The 20,898-nt window shown below is 42.8% G+C and overlaps 1 protein-coding gene across 4 annotated transcripts in view; it reads left to right on the top strand.

Annotated features, from left to right (window-relative positions):
- LOC131675023 (cytosolic purine 5'-nucleotidase) overlaps positions 1-20,898 on the top strand; it is a 678,819-nt gene that overhangs the window by 588,279 nt on the left and 69,642 nt on the right. For all 4 annotated transcript variants that reach the window (XM_058953825.1, XM_058953835.1, XM_058953853.1 and 1 more), the window contains one exon: positions 84-251. In XM_058953825.1, coding sequence (XP_058809808.1) covers positions 84-251 — 168 coding nt within the window. The remainder of the gene's footprint in view (positions 1-83; positions 252-20,898) is intronic.

The raw sequence follows: 20,898 nt of genomic DNA, 5'->3' as shown, positions 1-20,898 counted from the left end.
CCAAAAAAAATTATATATCTGTCGTATTTAGCTTTTATTTAAAAAATAAAAATTTATTATATAATAAAATATTTACTTTATAGATGCCTCATGAGAGTACAGTAGCTCATGAACAACGGTATGTTATTGACGCTCCTATGATCAGTCGCTCAAGAACGTTTAAATCGAAAAAAGAAAATAAAAGTATGCTGCAACCTGAAAACTTTCTGAATAATCTCAATAATTGTGCTAGTGATTCTGATATATCACAGGTAAATGATAGTATAGATTATTAATCATGATAAGTTAGTTATACTTTTATGCGTTGTTTGATTAAATTATATAAATTATATTACTAAATCACTAAACTAGTAGTCCATTTAAAACTACTCAACAACATAACTTTACGTAATTACACGTATAATTACATATACTTTTCTAATTTTATCATTTAATGGTGATTTAAGGTGTGTTTCTGGTGCAAATACTAACAATTTTCTGAAATACTTTTTATAAAATATAATTTCAAATAACATATATAGAGTTTGTGACGGGCACTCAACCCAGTTCACTCCGTTTGCATTATATATATTATAACGGGGATTTAGCCCGGTTAGCCCCGTAAATATAAAAAAGGAAGTAACTAAAGTTAAATGAGGAATGTCCGGGCGAAGTCTGAAGCCTCCTGGACTGTCCGTCTTCTCAGGTCCGGTGTTCGTCACGCCGGTGACAGGGCAGCCGAATCCGCGCAGATTCGTAGTGTTGGCTGAAGAACGCAAAAGCCGAAGATTCGAAAGCGGGTGTAGGCGCGAAAGGGCGGAGCGTTTGAATAAGGCGTCGGGGTACGATTAAATAAAAGAGACTAACGGTAAACAGTATTTTTAATCAGTATAAGTTAACAAAAGCGGTCGGAAGGAGGGAGAGAGTACGCTGAGAGAACGGATAGAGAGAGAGTAAACCAACTAGCAGGTTCTTACAATGACGGTGCTCGTCCTCTAGATACGCAAACGAGTCGCACAGTTTGCGTCAACGCACACGCACAAATTATCGGGCACCACGTGCACTCCGCGGCTCGTTTCCTGCTGACGAACTCCCGCTCTAACAGCTACAGCACGCGAGCGTAGATCCTCTACAGGGCCGGGCGATGTCGCAACTCTTCTCCGGATAAAGGCCAAAACTCCGAGATCGAAGAAGAGGGAAGCACCAGGTCACCACGAAGATGCGAGCAGGGGAAGTCGTTGAGACGAAGGAATCTACCTGCCCGCTGACAAATCTGCACGATAACAGCTCTCTAGCGAGTTGCCTGCTCGGCTCTCGATTTCTTTCTGCCCTGCCTCTCGTCGATTAGTGTCCGCGGTCACTCGCTAAAGCGCGACTATATCTCTCTCTCTCTCTCTCCGCGCCTCGCGGTCGCGCGCGGAAGTATCCCTGCGTACTCGTGTCTCTCTCACTCTCTTACCTTATATTCGAACCGAAGGGTAATTACATATATAAATATTAATGATAAATGAATATAAACATAATAAATTCATAAATATATAGGATAAGTTCGGAGAAATATGTTATATTTACATATCATTACTAGGGAGAGAGAGATATAACGGGTTGGCAATCTCACTCGTTATATCCCTCCGGCCCAGACGCTGAGTACGGGGTACCAGCTCGAAAGGATGACTCTCTCTCTCATAGTAATAAAGAAAAGCCGAAACTTATTATAAGACTTTATTATCGTCAACGTCAAAGAAAAGGGAAATATCGTAATACAAAAAAAAGGTTTAAACAGAGAAACATCAAGTAGGCGCCTCTCTCTCTCCGTACAAGTTACGGTTCAGCTAACCATCTACTCGCGATGAGGATGCGTTGACGCAGATGAGCATCGTAGACCCTCCTACTCATCGTAGGAGTACGGGGCCAAGAGCCCCTGGGCCCATTTCCAATGCTGAGTGTAGTTGGGGCAGTCCCTTCCCCTTGACACCCCTGTCAGGCCACAGTGCGGGCAGCTCCGGATCAACCGAAGGTCTAGACGGGGGCCATCCCACTTGCCACACGGGCGAGTAGCGGCTGCTCCCTGCCTCGCATGGTGACCTGGCTCGTTCCTCACCCTGTTGGACGTGTGCGGGTTGGGAACCAGGAGAGGACGGCTGGCGTTCTCCTCTTCCAAGGCCGCCAGCTGGGCCCGCAGAGCGTGCAGTTCTTGGAGCTTCTTAGCCTGCTCTGCTATAATGCGCTCTCTTTCCTGCTCTGCCTCCAGTCTCCTCTTCCTCTCGGTGAGCCAGGCCGAGCGTGTCTCCTCGAGGTAGGCAGCTAGATCAATGGCCTCCTGCACCTTGGGGAGCCACTCTTTTGCCAGCCCTGCTGCCTGAGGACATGGACGGCCGGCGAAGTCAAGGACAGCCTGGTAGGCCTCTTGCTCCAGCTTGGTGGCTTCGATGCGAGCCTTCCTGGCTGCCTTGGCTCGAGTCAGGATCTCGCCCCATTCGGCGAACAAGTCTTTGGCCACTGTTGGTCCGGGTAATGGACTCGGAGCTACCTCGTCTTCAAAGACTGCCCCGGTAGCCGTTGGAGAGGCCTGGGTATGCGTTGACACAGGTGGGTCCTTTGGACCAGGTAGCGGGATCGGTGCCCGCTTGCCCTCAGAGGCGAGTTCAACGGCCCCTGGAAGGGCTCCATCGTGCGTGGACGCTATTCGATGAGCTGGTCCTTCCGGCGACGCGACCGAAGCGATTGCCTCGAGGGTGTGCGATGACGCCTCCAATGGCGCGCCAATAGCCGGTCGGCTAGAGGTACTTGGCAGCCGTGCCAAGTCGGCCGTGGCTGGGGTGACCAAGCCCACCAGGGTGGGTGAGGCTCCTGCTGCCAGCAGTTCATGCGTCAGTCGCGCAATCCCTTCAATCAGCTCCTGGGACACCCACAGCCGTCTGTCCGCCGACATTATCTGTAATTAAGTCAGGTACAATCAGACAAGATTCCAGGGGCTAACAGGAAGGAAGGGAGTAGGGGTGAAGAAAGAAGCCTGTTCCCGTCAGTGATTCCTAGGGCGCAGACGTCGAGGGGATGCGGCCACCGGGATTAACGGAGGTTTTTTCGATCCTCGAGGGCGTCCTCTCCTCTTAGACATTACGGTCGGCGTAGATTCCATTTTGGTGATTTCCTCTCGACTTACTTCCGCCGTATCATCCCGCGTAATCGCTACCGACCGGCTTAACTGAGACTGAGCTTCGTCGGGTTCGTCGTTGAATTCGACATCATCACTCTCCTCGTCGTCGGGGAGCTGCGCTTGGTCGAAGCAGGGCTTCAGGCCTTCCAAGGCGACCTTACCGAAGTCCATACCATTCTCATCCCTGAGCTGGTAGGAACTGGGACCATTCCGACGTGTTATTATAAAGGGTCCGCAGTATTTCGGACCTAACTTGGCTGCGACGGCCTTGGCTGACGACGACAGTAAGTGATTCTTCGCCCACACTTTGTCGCCTACGTCGAAAGTCACATCGCGATGTCTCCTGTTATAATAGGCCTCTTGGCGATCTTGAGCGGCTCTCGAGTTCTGTGACGCCTTTGCTCTGTACTCCTCGAGCCTCTCCATGCGAGAGCGCCAGTCTTCTAGGGCTTCTCCTTGAAGTTCGTTCTCCGCTTTCCTTTCCTCGTCCCTCTTCGTGGAGTTAGGCAACTCAGGGTTCCTTCCATAATTCAGGAATGCGGGGCTAGAGCGAGTAGCTTCCTGCACGGCCGTGTTATATGCGAAGGCGAACTCTGCCACGTGCTTATCCCAGGTACTGTGACGCTCTTCGATGAAGGCCGAAATCATGGTCTTAATAGTCCGGTTAGCTCTTTCCGTGGGATTAGACTTCGGGGAGTAAGGTGCGCATGTCGCATGAACCACTCCCTTAGACTCCAGGAAGCTATCCACAAGCTTATTCTTAAACGGTGTCCCATTATCCGACAGGAATTTATCGGGGACACCATACCGGAGAAATATGCGCTCGTTGAGCTCCCTTTTAATGGTCTTCGCATTGGCCTTCCTAATCGGAACACACTCGATTCAACGAGTGAAAAGATCTACAAATACGAGTAGATATTCGTGGCCCTGTGGTGATCTAGGAAACGGCCCCATCGTATCTCCTGAGACTATCTCCCAGGGGCGATGAACTATATGCCGACCCATAAGTCCCGCAGGAGCCCTTTGCTAGACCTTCACCTGCTGACAGGTGGTGCAATTCCTGACGTAATGGGCCACATCCTTATAAATCTTGGGCCAAAAATACTGTGTGACCGCCCGCTGATGAGTCTTAAAACGCCCTAAGTGTCCGGCCGTCGGTTCATCGTGGCATTCCGCGAGGATGCGTTCACGCAGCTCTCGAGGGACCACGAGTTTCCACGCGTCGTAATCTTGACCTAACACGTCATCGACGGCAGGGTCCGGCCTATAAGCGAACAGTCTACCGCCGGTGACCTTCCAGTGCGGGTGCTCACTCGGACTTTCAAGGACTTTTAGTACCATTTTCCTGTACCATGGGTCCTTGATATTCTCGTCAACTTTTAACGAAGCCGCGGCGGCTGTCACGTCCTCTTCAGTCTCATACATGCGAGACAGGGCGTCTGGCACAACGTTATCCTTTCCTTTCCGGTGTACGATATCAAAATCGTACGATTGTAGGCGCAATGACCAGCGACCTAGCTTACCGTTCGGGTTCTTCAAGTTGCGCAGCCAGACCAAGCTATGATGGTCAGTCACGACGGTAAAGTGGTAGCCTTCGATGTACGGCCTATATTTTTCTATTGACCATATCACGCTTAGGCATTCCCGCTCCGTGACTGACAGCTTTCGTTCTGAGGCAGAAAGGGTGCGGCTCGCGAAGCATAGGACCTTATCCTCCCCATCGATGTGCTGCAGCAAAACACTGCCTAAACCAGTATCGCTCGCATCACACTCGATGACGAACGGGGCTCGATAGTCCGGACGGGCTAATACAGGCGCAGTAGCAACTAACGCTTTAACCCTTTCGAAAGCCGCTTCTTGCTCGTCTCCCCATTCAAACTTGGCGTCTTTACGCGTTAACGCCGTGAGGGGTTCACAGATCGTTGCGTAATCGCCTAAAAACTTCCTATACCACGCGGCCATCCCAAGGAACCTACGTAGCTGCTTGAGATTCCTTGGCGCGGGGTACTCAAGGATGGGGCGAGTCCTCTCAGGATCGGGGCGACAACCTTCGCGATTGACCAGTACTCCGAGGTAACGTACCTCAGTCATACATATCCGCGATTTCTTGCGATTTATCATTAGACCGGCTTCTTTAATCCTATGCAGGATCATCTTAAGCCATTTGACGTGGTCCTTGAACGTTTCAGTCGCGATAATCAGATCGTCTAAGTATGCAAACGCATAGGGTTCCATCTCTGGAGTAATCACTTTATCTGCCAACGATTAGAAGGTCGCTGGTCCACCTGCGAGTCCATACGGCATCCTGACAAACTCGAATAACCCCATACCCGGAACAGTAAACGCTGTGATCGGGATCGACCGTTGGGTCAAGGGAATTTGCAAAAATGCACCGGAGCAGTCCAGGGCCGTGATATATCTCGCGTGCTGCAGCTTGCGCAAAATCACGTCCATGTAGGGCAAAGGGTATGCGCTAACGCGTGACACTGCGTTCACCTTCCGGTAGTCAATACAGAACCTGTACGAACCATCGGGCTTACGTACCATGACTACCGGGCTGGACCATTCACTGGTTGATTTACGAATTATGCCGTCCTCCAGCATCTTGCTCACCTGTACGTGCATCTCTTTCTCTATCTTGGGAGAAACAGGGTGGTAACGTTGCTTTATAGGGATTGCTTCCCCGACGTCAATGTCGTGCTGAATCCAACTAGTACAACCTACTCGCTCGCACAAAGACTCTGGCAGCAGTTCTTCAATCACCTTCCGTATCTCTTCGCGCTGGTCTTCCGAAACATCTTCTATTCCTAGAGAGGCCAACGACAGGGACTTCTCCGTACGTAACGAAGAAAGGATGGCAGGAATCTCCTTGCCTTCCCTCCCCATTCGAAATATATTCGTCTCGGGGTCCAATACTGCTGTGAAAGCTCGAATAAAGTCGCCCCCTAGAGTACACTCCGCATCAGCCTCCTTTAAGATAAGAGTGTCGATGAGGTGTGTCATCTCCGCGACTGTAAAGGGTAATTCTACGTGGCCTAGTATGGGTACCCTATGACCGTCGACGGCCCGCGCGACCTGGCCCGCACTATAGTTCACTCGGCAGTTCAGCGCTGCTGCTATTTGCAGACCTAAAGAGTTAAGGACCGTGCGTGAAGCGCCAGTGTCGTACAAGGCTCGGAAAGTGAAAGATCCGATGTGTACCGTCAGCCACCACCTGGGATACCTTTCAACCGAGGCGCTTGCCATAGTACCTCCATCGACCTGCGTCTGCGCATCCTTTGAACTGCTCGTGGCTAGCGTTGAGTCAGCTACTTCGATACGCAGAGCTTGCGCTACTCCTGTGGCGCCATCAGCTTCCAAGATCCGGGTGTGTAGTGGGGCAGTAGGGACCTCATCTACTTGCCCCCTTCCTCGTTTTTTATCTTCGAGCATTCCGGACAGTCGCGCTTAGTGTAGCCTGGCCAACTACATCCCCAGCATAAGAACTTCTCTGCAGGACCGGGTACCTGGTCCTTATTCTTGCTACTCTTGGGTATGCGTGCCTTATTAGGTAGGCCCCGCTGCCATCCGCCACTTCGGCCACCCTTGGGTGTCTCCGCCAAAGTTCCCTGTGACGACGCTACTGCACTTCTTCCGGGATCTCGTTGCGACGCGCGGCCTGTCGGGGGCTCCTTCTTTCTTGGCGGAGGACCTTTGCCAGGATTAGGGTCCATTTCCTTCATCTTCTTCTCGAAAAACTGCTGAAACAGCTTCTCCCACACCGCTTCGGGGCCCTTGTTCGGCTCCTCGGCGAGGGATGCCAAGGCTGGCTTTCCCTTCTGCGTCTTCGCTTTGGGCTGCCAGGCGGCCTCTGGTAGCAAGCATTTCTCCGCAGGTGGAGGCGGCGTGTAATTTTCTTCGGACTCTTCGTCCTCAGCCTCCTGGGCCTTGAGCACCAACTGTTGGAGATCAGAGATTCCCCTGCGGTATCTGCGTACTCTCCAGCGCAGCTTCGGGAGCAAGTTTTCGACGATGAGTTCTATTTGGTCTGTCATTGGCCAGGGACGCTCAAACCGGTTCAAAATGGTATAAAGGGAGGAGATGTAATCTCGCACGGGCTCCCCGAGTCCTTGAGTGCGTCGGTGCGCCTCCACAACCAGGTTACTTTTGTTTCTGCGCGACTTGCTATACGTTTCCATTGCCGCTTTCCTGAAGTCTTGGTACGTACACCAGGTCGGCCTGAGCATCCGGTACCAAAATAAAGCTGGTTTAGCAAACAGTGGAGTCAGTGAGTCCAACAACTCCTCATCTGACACGTGGTCTACACGTCGGTTCTCTTCGACCTGTTCCAAAAACTCCTCAATACTTACGCCGGATTCACCTGAGAACTTAAGTTTCCATTCTCGTATCGTTTTGCCTAGGTATCTACCTCCGAAGCCTGTCCGCACTGTGTCCGAATAGCTATGCATGTTTGTTGTGGGGCTCGTTGTTTCATCTGTCGCGCCCGCCCGCGTACCGCGCGCTTGCGAGAGCGAGGACTGTGGCCTTGGAGCCAGGACCCCCCTCCCACAGCTCGAGCATGCGGGGGCGTCAGCCGGCGAGGAGGCTGCATAGGCCATAGACGAAGACGACGGGTGTTGTGCCGGGGGCGATGGCTGTAGGGCTCGTGATATGGGCGGTTTCGTCGTCGAGTGAAAAAATTGCGCGTGCGGGTTTAACTTTGAGTCCGGTTGTAACAGTGACAGGTCTTCTATTTGGTCTACTTCGTCTTCAATTAAATCGTAAGTATCTTGAAACTGCACTGTTCTTGAGTCTCTGTTTGCGTTCGTACGGTATTGTGCTTCTGACGGTAACGTTTGCGCATTTGTCACAACTATTTGCATTTGCTTAAGCAAGTCCCGATTTGTGGTCCTTAGCGCGTTTATTTCTAAATTTTTGTTTGCTACCTCCATTCCTAACCTTTTAACTTCATCTGTTAATTTATCGCAGGATAATATTAAATTTATTTCTGCTTTTAAAGCACGTCGTAATTCATCTGCAGCAGGTTTGGGAATTGATTGGATGATACCGTTCGGCAGACGCATTTTAATAAGGGGGTCCTGTCGTTGCGTGGACGCTCCCAGAGCTACATAGCTTGACCATTTGGGTAGAGTTCCTGTGTTATACAGTGCAGAGAAGAAATCCGACGTCGTAGAGACTATCCTTGTTGGTTGCGTGTACGCGTCGGTCATTGTTGTAGTTGTTACTACGTTTTTTGTCGTTACTTGCGTTGGCGCATCTGTTTGACGTATATCAAATTCGTTTATATTTAAGTTGTCTGTGGCGCTAGTTGAGTGCGTATTGTTGGTTAGTGCTGCGTTTGTGTCTACTATTGTTGTAAGTGACATATCAGATTGTTCTGTATTACGCGTAGAGCTGGCCAGTAATTCTTCAGTGTCTGGCGTATTGTCGTTGATATTTTCCTTTCCAGCTGTGTCCATGATCGAATTGATAAAATCGTTTTTAAGGTTAACAGGTATTGCGTCTCCGTTAATGAATGTTAAACACAGGTCATCCCTTCTACTGTGGGCTATATTATCTGGTTCTCTTGTTTCTATGAAATCTTCTGCTGTATAGTCTCCGATTAGCCTATTATATAGTCGTGTCGCACGCGCAAATAAAGACCCTTCTGTATGTAATTCGAGTTGGTCTAATACCGCATCTAGCTTGTCGCTCGGTAAGCTGCGTATCCAGTCGTACATACGTCTATCGACATCTGCTTTGAAAATCTCTAGTTTGCTGTCCCATGTATTTGACATTATGTTAATTGATATATGGTAGCTAAGCGTTATTTAGTTAGCAAACTTTTATAAAATTGTGAGTTTGAGAATTATACAAATAGTAAATTAATTGATAAGCAATATTATGTGTATATATATAACGCCTATATATAAAAAAAAATTGCGCAATAATATTATTGAAATTGTGTAATTATTAGTAAAAAAAAATTTTTTTTGCGTCTGATTTCCCTTGTTATAGCGTCAGCGCCTTTGCTTAGTGTCCATGTCGCTTAATTTCAAAATCTATATATGTAAAATATAAACAGTATTTCTTCGCTTCGCATTCGTATATAATATTTCGGTACGCACGCCTTCGATTTATAGAGTGTCAACAAACCGGCGAGTAACTGTGAATTTGACACCCTGTGAGCGAGCGTCTTACTATGGTATGCGCTTGCTCGACTCTGGAATGTCAACAAAGCGGCCTCGCGTGAGCTGTTGAGTTTTCGGCGCGCGGACGAAATTCTTATCACACTTTCAGCCACACATTCCTTTGTTGGGCGCCAAATTATATAACGGGGATTTAACCCGGTTAGCCCCGTAAATATAAAAAAGGAAGTAACTAAAGTTAAATGAGGAATGTCCGGGCGAAGTCTGAAGCCTCCTGGACTGTCCGTCTTCTCAGGTCCGGTGTTCGTCACGCCGGTGACAGGGCAGCCGAATCCGCGCAGATTCGTAGTGTTGGCTGAAAAACGCAAAAGCCGAAGATTCGAAAGCGGGTGTAGGCGCGAAAGGGCGGAGCGTTTGAATAAGGCGTCGGGGTACGATTAAATAAAAGAGACTAACGGTAAACAGTATTTTTAATCAGTATAAGTTAACAAAAGCGGTCGGAAGGAGGGAGAGAGTACGCTGAGAGAACGGATAGAGAGAGAGTAAACCAACTAGCAGGTACTTACAATGACGGTGCTCGTCCTTTAGATACGCAAACGAGTCGCACAGTTTGCGTCAACGCACACGCACAAATTATCGGGCACCACGTGCACTCCGCGGCTCGTTTCCTGCTGACGAACTCCCGCTCTAACAGCTACAGCACGCGAGCGTAGATCCTCTACAGGGCCGGGCGATGTCGCAACTCTTCTCCGGATAAAGGCCACAACTCCGAGATCGAAGAAGAGGGAACCACCAGGTCACCACGAAGATGCGAGCAGGGGAAGTCGTTGAGACGAAGGAATCTACCTGCCCGCTGACAAATCTGCACGATAACAGCTCTCTAGCGAGTTGCCTGCTCGGCTCTCGATTTCTTTCTGCCCTGCCTCTCGTCGATTAGTGTCCGCGGTCACTCGCTAAAGCGCGACTATGTCTCTCTCTCTCTCTCTCTCCGCGCCTCGCGGTCGCGCGCGGAAGTATCCCTGCGTACTCGTGTCTCTCTCACTCTCTTACCTTATATTCGAGCCGAAGGGTAATTACATATACACTGCCGGCCAAAAGTTTGGAAACAGTGTTGAAAAAATATGTATTCATGAATTAATTAGGAAATTTATTGATTCACTTGTTTGAAACATAGTATAACAACAAAAAATGTATATTTTACAACAAGAAAAAATATATCTAGACAACAAGAAAAAGTGTATCTAGACATAAAAAGAAAAATACAAAAGTCTATAAAGAAAAGGTATTAATATATCAGATTTTTTTTTCATCAAAAAATCCACCCTTGCTTTTGATGACTGCTCTCACCAACCGTGGCATTCTTTCGATAAGTTTGTCCAAAGTTTCCTGTTCCAGAGAAGCCCACGCCTCTCTTAGCTTCTCCCATAAGTCTCCAGCGGATGTTGGACAACATGTTCTTATTTTTCGATCGAGATCTTCCCACAGAAGTTCGATCGGGTTGAGGTCTGGCGATTGCGGCGGCCATGTCATATTTTCCAAGACACCATCAGCTTTTTTTTGCTCTAAATAACTGCGGCAGAGGATCGACGTATGTTTTGGGTCGTTGTCTTGCTGGAAGACAAAACCACGGCCGGGTCCTCTTAATCCAGAGAGAATCGCATGACGAACGAGAATATTTTTATATTGCTCTTTTCTCATTATTCCATCAATTTTCACTAAATCTCCGGTTCCATGGCCAGAAAAACATCCCCACACCATCACTGAGCCACCTCCATGCTTCACAGTAGGCACTATACACTGAGGTGTCATTTTTTCGGACGCACTTCTTCTCACATAAATTCTACGTCGAGAGCCAAATATTTCATACTTGGATTCGTCACTCCAGAGCACATTTTTCCATTGATCCATCGTCCAGTTTTGATGCCTTTTAGCCCATTGTAGTCTTTTCTTTTTATTCTCTTTACGTAGTAATGGTTTTTTCACTGCAACACATCCTTTGAGTCCGGCAGCGTTTAATCTTCTTTTTACAGTTGTTAGTGAAACCGGTTTTTCACGACTTCTGTTGATGTCTGCGCATATTTCGGGAGCTGTTAACCGTCTATTCCGTTTACTGGTAATCACTATATGCTTACCTTCGCGAGAAGTAGTTACTTTTGGACGTCCGGTTCGAGGACGATCGTGATGATTACACGTGTCTTCAAATCTTTTGATCGTTGAATGCACACCTTTCAATGAAATTTTCAATTTTTTGGCAATTTCACGATATGAGATACCTTCATTATGTAATGCCAATACAGCTCCCCTTTTTTCAAGTGGAATTTCTTTACGTTTTCCCATGACTGAGCTGTATAATATAAATATGTAAGCCAAAACTTTTACAAATTCCTAAATAAAAAAAAATATTCGAGACAACTTAAAGACGCTTACAGTTTTGACTCAAATAAGGAAAATCAAATACAAGACTTATAAAAAAACAATACTGACAAACCAAAGTAATATGGATAAAAGTTTAAAGCCAAAAAAGGAAACAAAAGTAGAACATCACAATAAATTTCTCATCGATAATAAACTCTCATATCGTCAATATTATGAAAACAAACGGACTGGCAAAAATTCTAAGTTCATACTACTTTTATCTAAAACCTTAACCCTCAAGTTACCTGGAAAGGCTTGATTCTGTGTCATTATGAGCAAAAAATACTTTTTTCGAGGCAAAACTCCTGGAAAAATACATATTTCGAAATCCGAACGAAGTGTTTCCAAACTTTTGGCCGGCAGTGTATAAATATTAATGATAAATGAATATAAACATAATAAATTCATAAATATATAGGATAAGTTCGGAGAAATATGTTATATTTACATATCATTACTAGGGAGAGAGAGATATAACGGGTTGGCAATCTCACTCGTTATAATATATATATGCTAAAAAGCACGAAATATGACGATGCGTATGTACAGGATAATGTGAAAGAACAGGCGTATGAAATAAATAAATATATAATTATACTATGCTTTGGTTTAATTATATCAATCATAGAAATCAGCAATAAGAGCAGCATGGGAGAGATAGAAAAAGAGTGTCAAGTTAACCGAAAGAGAGAGCAATCAGGATAGTACTTACAAATCTACGCTTGTCGTGTAAATTAAATAACGTGTCTGCTAAATGCGTGAGTGCAAAAGTTTTTGTAGAAGTGAACACAACACTCTGTCTTTATCTACGAGGAAATCAAATATTACGCATGATAACTTAGTCTGGCAGCACAATTTTGCGCAGCACCAAAGAACATCTTTTGTATGCCACCAAACACGTAGTCGAAACAGCAAACTCCTTTTTATTTTATTCTCCTTCCGTGAAAACTTCTAATCTCGATAATCAACGTCTTTTTCTTGTCTTTAGATTTCGATAATAAAAAGGACACGTGCCTCTGCTGGCGAGTCAAAACAGTTATTATTAGACTTCGTGGACTCTCTCTTCGTATTTCGTCTGTTTTGGCCAATCAGCGCACACAATTACTCTCCTACGACGCAAATGTACTTGTCTCTTTCCATGTCTTGCTCATACACATTGAGCGTATCGCTGCTTACTGGCATCTCTCTCTTGTGCATCTCTCTCTTATCTTATGACAGATTATAGATATACGTAGTTGGCATCATAGAAAATAATAATATTATATAATTGCAATTATAAAATAATAATAATTATTAAATCATATAGAAAGAGAGAGATCTAAGGAGTTAGCAATCTTACTCGTTATAAGTTCACACATATTAATCACGTTTTGGATTATAATACAACTGCTTTTAGATAATTGTTTACGGTATCTGCGCTTGGGTATCCGATTCGTTTGTGGGCCTCGTGCAGCGCGGCTGCATCGCACATGCGTCGCAGCTGACCTCGCGGTAAGCTGTGACGCATGTGCGTTGCATCTGCACGTCATTATCGACACGTGTTGGACAATCGAAAGCGGTGCGATATGTACGGGGTCCGACCGTGCAACGCGCTCTGGGCCTCTCTATTACGCTACGGGTCCTGAATGCGGGGGTGGAGTGGGAATGCTTCGCCCATATAAGACGGGCATCGCTTTCCCCAAGTTAGTTTTAGTTTTGTTGCCCTCCTTGACGGATCCGAACGTTCTTATTCTGTGCGCTGCGGTTCGATTTTGTACACGAGCGAAGTAATCGTTGTGACCACGGCGAAAGCATCGTCCGACATCGCGACCAGTGACTCGTAGCTGCTGAGCCACGGACAGGGAGACCTGCTGCCGTAGGTGAGGGCGCGACCAGCCCTCAGAAGTGCCTCCAACTACGCGGCTCTGTGCCCATCAGCTTCCTCAGGTGACGCTGTAGCGAGGGCTGTTCCCGTTCCCGAGACGTCGGGGCTACACCGTCCCTTTAATTTCGGAGGCACTTTCTCGATTCCTCTCCCACTCTCACGAGTCCTACATCATGCGGTAAGTGGACCGGATGATCCACCGATTTGCGTGCGCACATACGACAAAGATTGTAAGGGCGAGAGCCTAGAGGCGAGCGACGTCCAATTTGATGCTTGCGTTCTACTCATTGTAAATTATTATTAATAAAGTTGCTGCATCTAAAGGGCTTTTCCCCACCTATGACTGGGGTTTTTATGCCGGCTAGGTGCAGTCTCGTCCCTAATCTAGGGAATAAAAAGAAACCGCGACTTCTTGTATATTGAACCTCTGAACAGCATCCACTTCCTTGGACCTATCTAATACACACTCACTCCCTTTCTCTTCGGCATGTACTATTGCATTTATTCAATAATTAACCATATTATTACTCTCGATCATATTAAATATTGTGAAATTCTAGAGCAAGAAATAAGATATTTCCACCTAAATACTATAAATAAAAATTATCTCCACTAAATTTATTCTTGTACGAAAACTATTAAGATATAAAATATAGTGATGAAATTCTCATTCAATCCAATACGCTGTTTGCAAAGTTTATACTCTGCCTTAGATTCATAAACGTGGAATTTCTCTCAGACCGATTATTAACACTATTAATAGCCCTACTAATTTATTATCAAAAAATTTAGATAAAGAACTTAAAAAATGTATTTCAGAACCTTAGTCTCACATCAATAATAGTTTTCGGTTAATTAAAAAATTTAATTCACTAATTATTCCAAATGGATATATTCTGATTCACCTAGATGTATCTTTATTGCTTACTAACATTCCGGAAACTCTAACTATTGAAAGAGATAAACGTTTTTACAAATTCATATAATTATAAGATACCGTTTACTGACATATTTGATGGTGTTAAATTTTTGGTTCACATTTTTTCAATTACGCAATGTTATTTACTAGCAAATTTTTGGAATACCAATGGTTTCTTCACTGTTTATGGATATAACAATGGATGACTCAGATACTTATTGCCTTAACAAATTGAAAGTACTACATAATTGCATTCCAGTTTTTACTTTAGAATTGTGGATGATACAATTATGTGTATTAAAGAAGAAAATTTACAATTTATTTTAGATGTTTGCAATGAGTATGACTGTAATTTGAAGTTTATGCACGAAATAACTAGTAATAATAAAATTGCGTTGTTAGATTTATCATTAACTATAGTTAATAAGAAAAATTTTAACTAAATGGTTTGAAAAGCCAACTAAATCCGGCAGAATGCTAAATTTTAATTCAAATCATACTCTAAACAGAAACCTAATATTGTTCATAACTTCGTAGACAGAGACTTGATAATAAATATCCTTGTGACTTTATTGATTCAGTGATTTCAGACCGTATTCGGAAACTAAAATTTGATAACTGTAGTTAATACAATGCCTCGAATAATAGTCCTATCCTTAAATTTACAATAATATTGCCATAACATAAACACTTTTTGAATTCTTCTAAAGTTGTCTTAAAATAGTACGAAATACGAGCTGCTCTACACATGAGTCGTAAATTAAATAATATTGCTATTCAAGTTGACTCATGTAAAATTCCCTTTACAAGCTGAATAATCAAATTTAATCCTTAATTCATTTTGTTAGACTTTTTACAACAAATATTCTCCATTTGGTTTTATTAAAAAATATTCATTAGATGTTGAGATATAATAAGAAAACAACTTTAACAATAAGATTTGGAAATGGATTTTCATCTTTAAAAGTAAATGTTAAATAATTATTAAAATCGATGAGATCGGTTTAGAAAAGTTTCCTTGTAAGTAATATTTATTGGAAAATATTAAAAACGTTCCTAACACGTTTCGTTCGCAGCAAAAATTTGATAAGTCAAGTAAAAGTTACACTGAATTATCGAACTGGAGTGATGCGGATCTCTAAGTACGAACCACTTAAAAGAGCTTACAAGAACTGCTTGCAAAAGCGTATACAAGGCCTTTTATAATCTCTTTATTTCATCAATCATCTTCAACATTTGGGATTAGTATCGCAATTAAAGTAGTGCTCGCTTGCTACGTCGTAATTCGCTGAGTACAAAGTTTTGTTGTGCAGTACGTTTATTTGTAGCGAGGATTTGTGCAAGTTCAATGATTTACTACAGTCGTATACATAAATTTGGTCTCTTGAAAAATTTGAATTTGGGAATTGTATGTGCAACGTAAAAACATAAAAACTCTGCAAAACTATGTTATGAGCGGTAATAATACGTAATAAACGCGCACGAAACTAAATTCCAAACGAGAAACTAGTCGGATTTTGACATCAATGTGACGCACACTTAATATTAAGGCGTTTACTCGTAAAATTCAACGTTGGTATATACGGAAAAAAGAATAGCACAACTAACAAAAGAGAGAAAAAACAAAATTTACAAAGTTATTTACAAAAATAGATCGGCGATAATACAACCAACTAATCCTTCATCGAATACCTAATACTTAGTGTGAAATAACTACTCGTAATGGGACTGGCATTGCTGCTTAGCCGCACGCGTAGTAGAATGGCATCTGAATATGCAAGAGAAATTAAGAGAGAGACAGAGAGAGAGAGAGAGAGAGAGAGAGAGAGAGAACATGACATCGACCTAGCTTGGGACTGCTATTGTTGATGACGCTGCTCGTTGTCTATTATTGCTCCTGCTCGCTGTTGATTGTCACTCTTTATTATCTGATTGTTTGCCGCAGGTCACTATGGATGTCGCCACCAACAAGGAAATCGTCTTTGCTCGCTGCTCTGAAAAGAGTTACGAGGGTAGTCACCACGCACCTTGCCAAATTCTCAACACGCATCAATGTCGGAAATTGCTGAACACGATCGAACCTGTTACGTCTTACGACACATCCTTTTTAACAAATGCACATTCGTGAAATTCAAAGCTGCTAAACTACTCGCACGTCAGCTGACGAAACGCGAGGTAAATGACACTCCGAAATAAAGTCACCGAACGCAAGAATTTATATTCAGCAAAAACAAAATGTCAACCATATCGCAACACTGAGCTGAAAAGAGCTGTAAAAGATATAAAAAGAAATGAACAAAATTACTTACGGCAGTTGATCAGTAGTCCGTCAGTCAGTCAATAAGTACCTATAAGACTCAACTCCGTACACACCGGTCCGACAATTGGTGATTACTTTACTTAATAAACTCGCGACTGTTGCAAAGTAGTATCATGCAAGAATCTATCATTCAACGATCTATCCAATACAATTCAACAAGCAGTTAGAGCCTGCTACATTTCTATCAACAATTAAAAACTACGATTATCAAGGTAGTGCAATTATCATACATACATATTTACATTTCCACATACATTTACTATAAGTAGGGCATATCCAACCACTAGTCAACATATTGGAACGTCTCATTAATTAGCTATTCGTAGTTAATGCACGAGACGTAAGAATTGGTTCCGGTACGAAAATCAAACAATATATATATTATTATTTATCTAACAATTTCATTATTACAATATTTTTTTTTTTACCATCTCAATAAGTAATTGTGCTTCCATATATTTCTACCATAACTTTTTTTGCTAACAATAATTTTTCTTATATTTTCCCTGCTTCACTCTATTTTGATTTTGTCGAATTCCCTTTGTTTATAAAAAGAAAAAAAAAAAAAAATGCCCAAATGAGCAAAAAGTCCAGCACAACGAAGGACACATCATCCGTAATTAGGAAACTTACGCGATCACAAATTGACAAGAATCCAAAATTAGAAGACCGTTTAGAAAAAGGACTGGATGAATTAGCTTTCAAAAAGAGTAACAAACTACGAAGATTGCCAATTAGAACCAAAGAAAAAATCGCAGAAAAAGAGAAAATCACAGGAGCAATAAAGAAAATCATACCAACAACTGACCAATTATTTCATTTAACAGAAAAACAAACAAACAGAACAGATTACATTGATTCAAACAGATACTCACTATTAGACCAGACGTTTGACACATTTGACTCAGAAAAACACGATAGATATTCAGACAGTGGAGGATTTTTAGGTGAACAAAGTCTAATATTAGGGACACCAAAGGACATATTATTCACCATAAACAAAAACGAAGAATCATTCTACACACAATACGCATTATCAAAAATCTCTGACCAACACCAGAACAGTAAAGACTCAAAAAAAGACATTAAGCAAATAAATAAAACATAATACACAAAAGAAAAAAAGAGTGAAAGAAACACTCAGCACATTCAAGGAAAACAAATTCAAGAAAACCAACGTATCACAAGCCCAGCAACAAACCCAATAAATATGGTAAATTCACATCCAATCAAATTATCTCTCAAAGAATTGGTAAATTATGTCCCGGACTTCGATGGTAAAAATATGCCGCCCGCAAAGTACATCAGGAGACTACGACGAGTAAAAAATCTAGTAGATGACCAAGATAAACATAATATAGTAGAACTATTGAAAGTGAGAATGAAGGGAGAAGCAGAAGAAGCTTTAGGAAACAGCTGTGTGGAAACAATAGAGGAATTAATTACAGCAATACGAAGTCTATATCCAATTCAAGAAGACATACACGAACTGCGTGATATGATACGCAAAATAACACAAGGAAATACAAAATCAATTATTCAATATACAAATCGATTATGTCAACTAGTATTAGAAATAAAAGAAATATACAGAATACAAGTAACAAATGAAACAGCCAGAAAAAATTTCAACGAAGAATTAGATGCAAACCCAGCAAAACGCTTTAAAAAAGGAATGCGAGCGGAAATAAAATACGAATTGGGCAACGAGACAACATTACAAGAAATCTCCAAAAAAGCTATAGAAATTGAAAATGACATAAATATTAGAAAAGCAACAGACAATGTGACAATTAATAACACATATGCCGACTACAATGATTATTATAATAGACCTGAACTACCAAAAAAAATTATGATATGTCAAATTTGTCATGACCCCCAACACGAAGCGCTATTTTGCCATTCTGCAGCATGCATCTATTGCAAAGGATCAGATCACTTTTCCAATAACTGTTAAAATTCAGTAGACAAAATCAATTTGATATGCAAATACTGCAGCCAAAAAGGACACTCAATAAGCGCTTGCCCGCTAAACAAACGAAGAAATATCCATTGCCAATACTGTCAAGAATGAGGACATGAGGTAGGTCAATGCCCCTACATTGCCCACTACATAAAATGTTGGAAATACGGAGAAACGGGCCATGAAGCCATCAAGTGTAAAAATAAGATCACACAAAAAGTAAACAAATGCGATATTTGCGAAGAGGGAAGTCATTCAACGCAAGAGTGCCCTGAAGTCTTTTGTAAAAAATGCAACAAAAAAGGTCACTCTATCAAATTTTGCACAACAGGTAAAAATAGATCACCTTATAGAATATGCACCCTATACCAAGAACAGGGACATGAAGAACAAGATTGTAAAGAAGCGCGAATATATTTCACAGAACAAAGAAGCAAATCAAGTTACAAGTGCCAATTATGTGATCAATTAGGTCACACAGCAAAGTTCTGCAGAAAAATTGCGAATACACAGCAATCTGCAAACCCTCAGCAAACTCCACAAAACTACAACACCTACAATAGAAACTACAATAACGGCTATAGAAACAATTTTAACAACGATCAAAGGAAAAAATTCTGCACCTATTGCAAAAATATGGCTCACACAGCGAGTGAATGTAGGAAACTACAAGCACTAAAAAATTACCCGCTTCAAAATATTTCAATCACATGCGAAGGTTGCAACGAAACAGGACATAACATAGATAACTGTGAAAAAATTAAAAGATTACAAGAAGAAAGAGTATTTTGCAGAACCTGTAAAGGTGTCGGTCATACAATAGAACAATGCCGCAAATATGGGGTAAACTCGGAAAATTCTGGAGCTTCTTTGGGAAGGAACGCTTACGGAATGAGCAGACAATAAAAACGTTCCACGACGAAACATCCACTCTCCCAACACAAACAAAACAACACATAGATATATACAGAAAATTCGAAGGAAATGTAAAGAAAATAGAGAGTACCATGCTACAGACAGATATAGCTAAAAACAGTACTGATATTAATCAAAAAATTACAAACGACTGTACCAAAATATACATTGTCAAACTTAAAAACCTTCTCAAGTACTTAGAAATATTTGAACCAAACTCAAATAGCAAACTGCAACTACTAGTAGACAGTGGAGCACAACTAAACATTATCAAGAATAGCAGCATTCCACAAAAGCATTTAAATAGAAACGAACAAATATATATATCAGGAATCACAGAAGACGCCATAAGAACAATAGGTTTAACACAAATGCATATTGCAGATGAACCATTTGATTTCCATGTAGCACCAGATAACTTTTCTATTCCTTACGATAGAATAATAGGAATGAATGCTTTATCCAAACACAAATTAAGATTAGATAGAGGTTACTTGGAAATAAACAATCAAAAAGTGCCATTAAAAGAAACTACTAGCAGAAATCAAACAAACACATTTACAGTACAAACATCAAAAGAAATTAATGAACATCATGACACATGGGAACACATAGCATTTAACAAAAAATACATAGTAGACAAAAATGATATCGAAACAAATACGACAACACACAGCAAAGAAGTATCAATACATAAAGATGTAACACAAATCTTAAATATAATAAGTAATTGTGACGGTAAACATCGAATTAGCGCTAATAACGTAACCTAATTGCTGCTCGCGGGGGCAGCACCTACTGGGGAGATTAGGAACGCGACGAAGGAATGCGACACGCGAGCAGATGGAACGCGCGCGCTTAAAATTGAACCAGTGAAGAATTGACCACCATCACGCAAGTAAGTGAGTGAGGATCCTTCCATCAACGTGCTCGTCCGTTTGTTAAAAATACCACCGATTAGTGAGCTACCGATACCGGAAATAAAAAGGAGATAGTACGCGCCAGTAACCTAGAGAGACAACCCGGTGGAGAAACATCGCCTTTCACGAGACCGGCTGAGTGTGTGTGAGGTTTCGCCATCGAGGGCGAAGCCGCGTGCGAGTGAATTCGCGATCCGCGGCATTGACAAAAGCAAAACAGTTCCCTCGCAGACTGACTTATTAGTGCCATCTTCGTACGCCTGCGATATTAAGGTAAGCTGGCCAGTTTAATCTCGCGGTCGCGATATAATTGCG

The sequence above is a fragment of the Phymastichus coffea genome, unplaced genomic scaffold, assembly GCF_024137745.1.
Source record: "Phymastichus coffea isolate CEN01 unplaced genomic scaffold, Cenicafe_Pcof_1.1 PCOF00001, whole genome shotgun sequence".
NCBI lineage: Eukaryota > Metazoa > Arthropoda > Insecta > Hymenoptera > Eulophidae > Phymastichus > Phymastichus coffea.
This window is presented reverse-complemented; position numbering and strand designations above follow the sequence as displayed.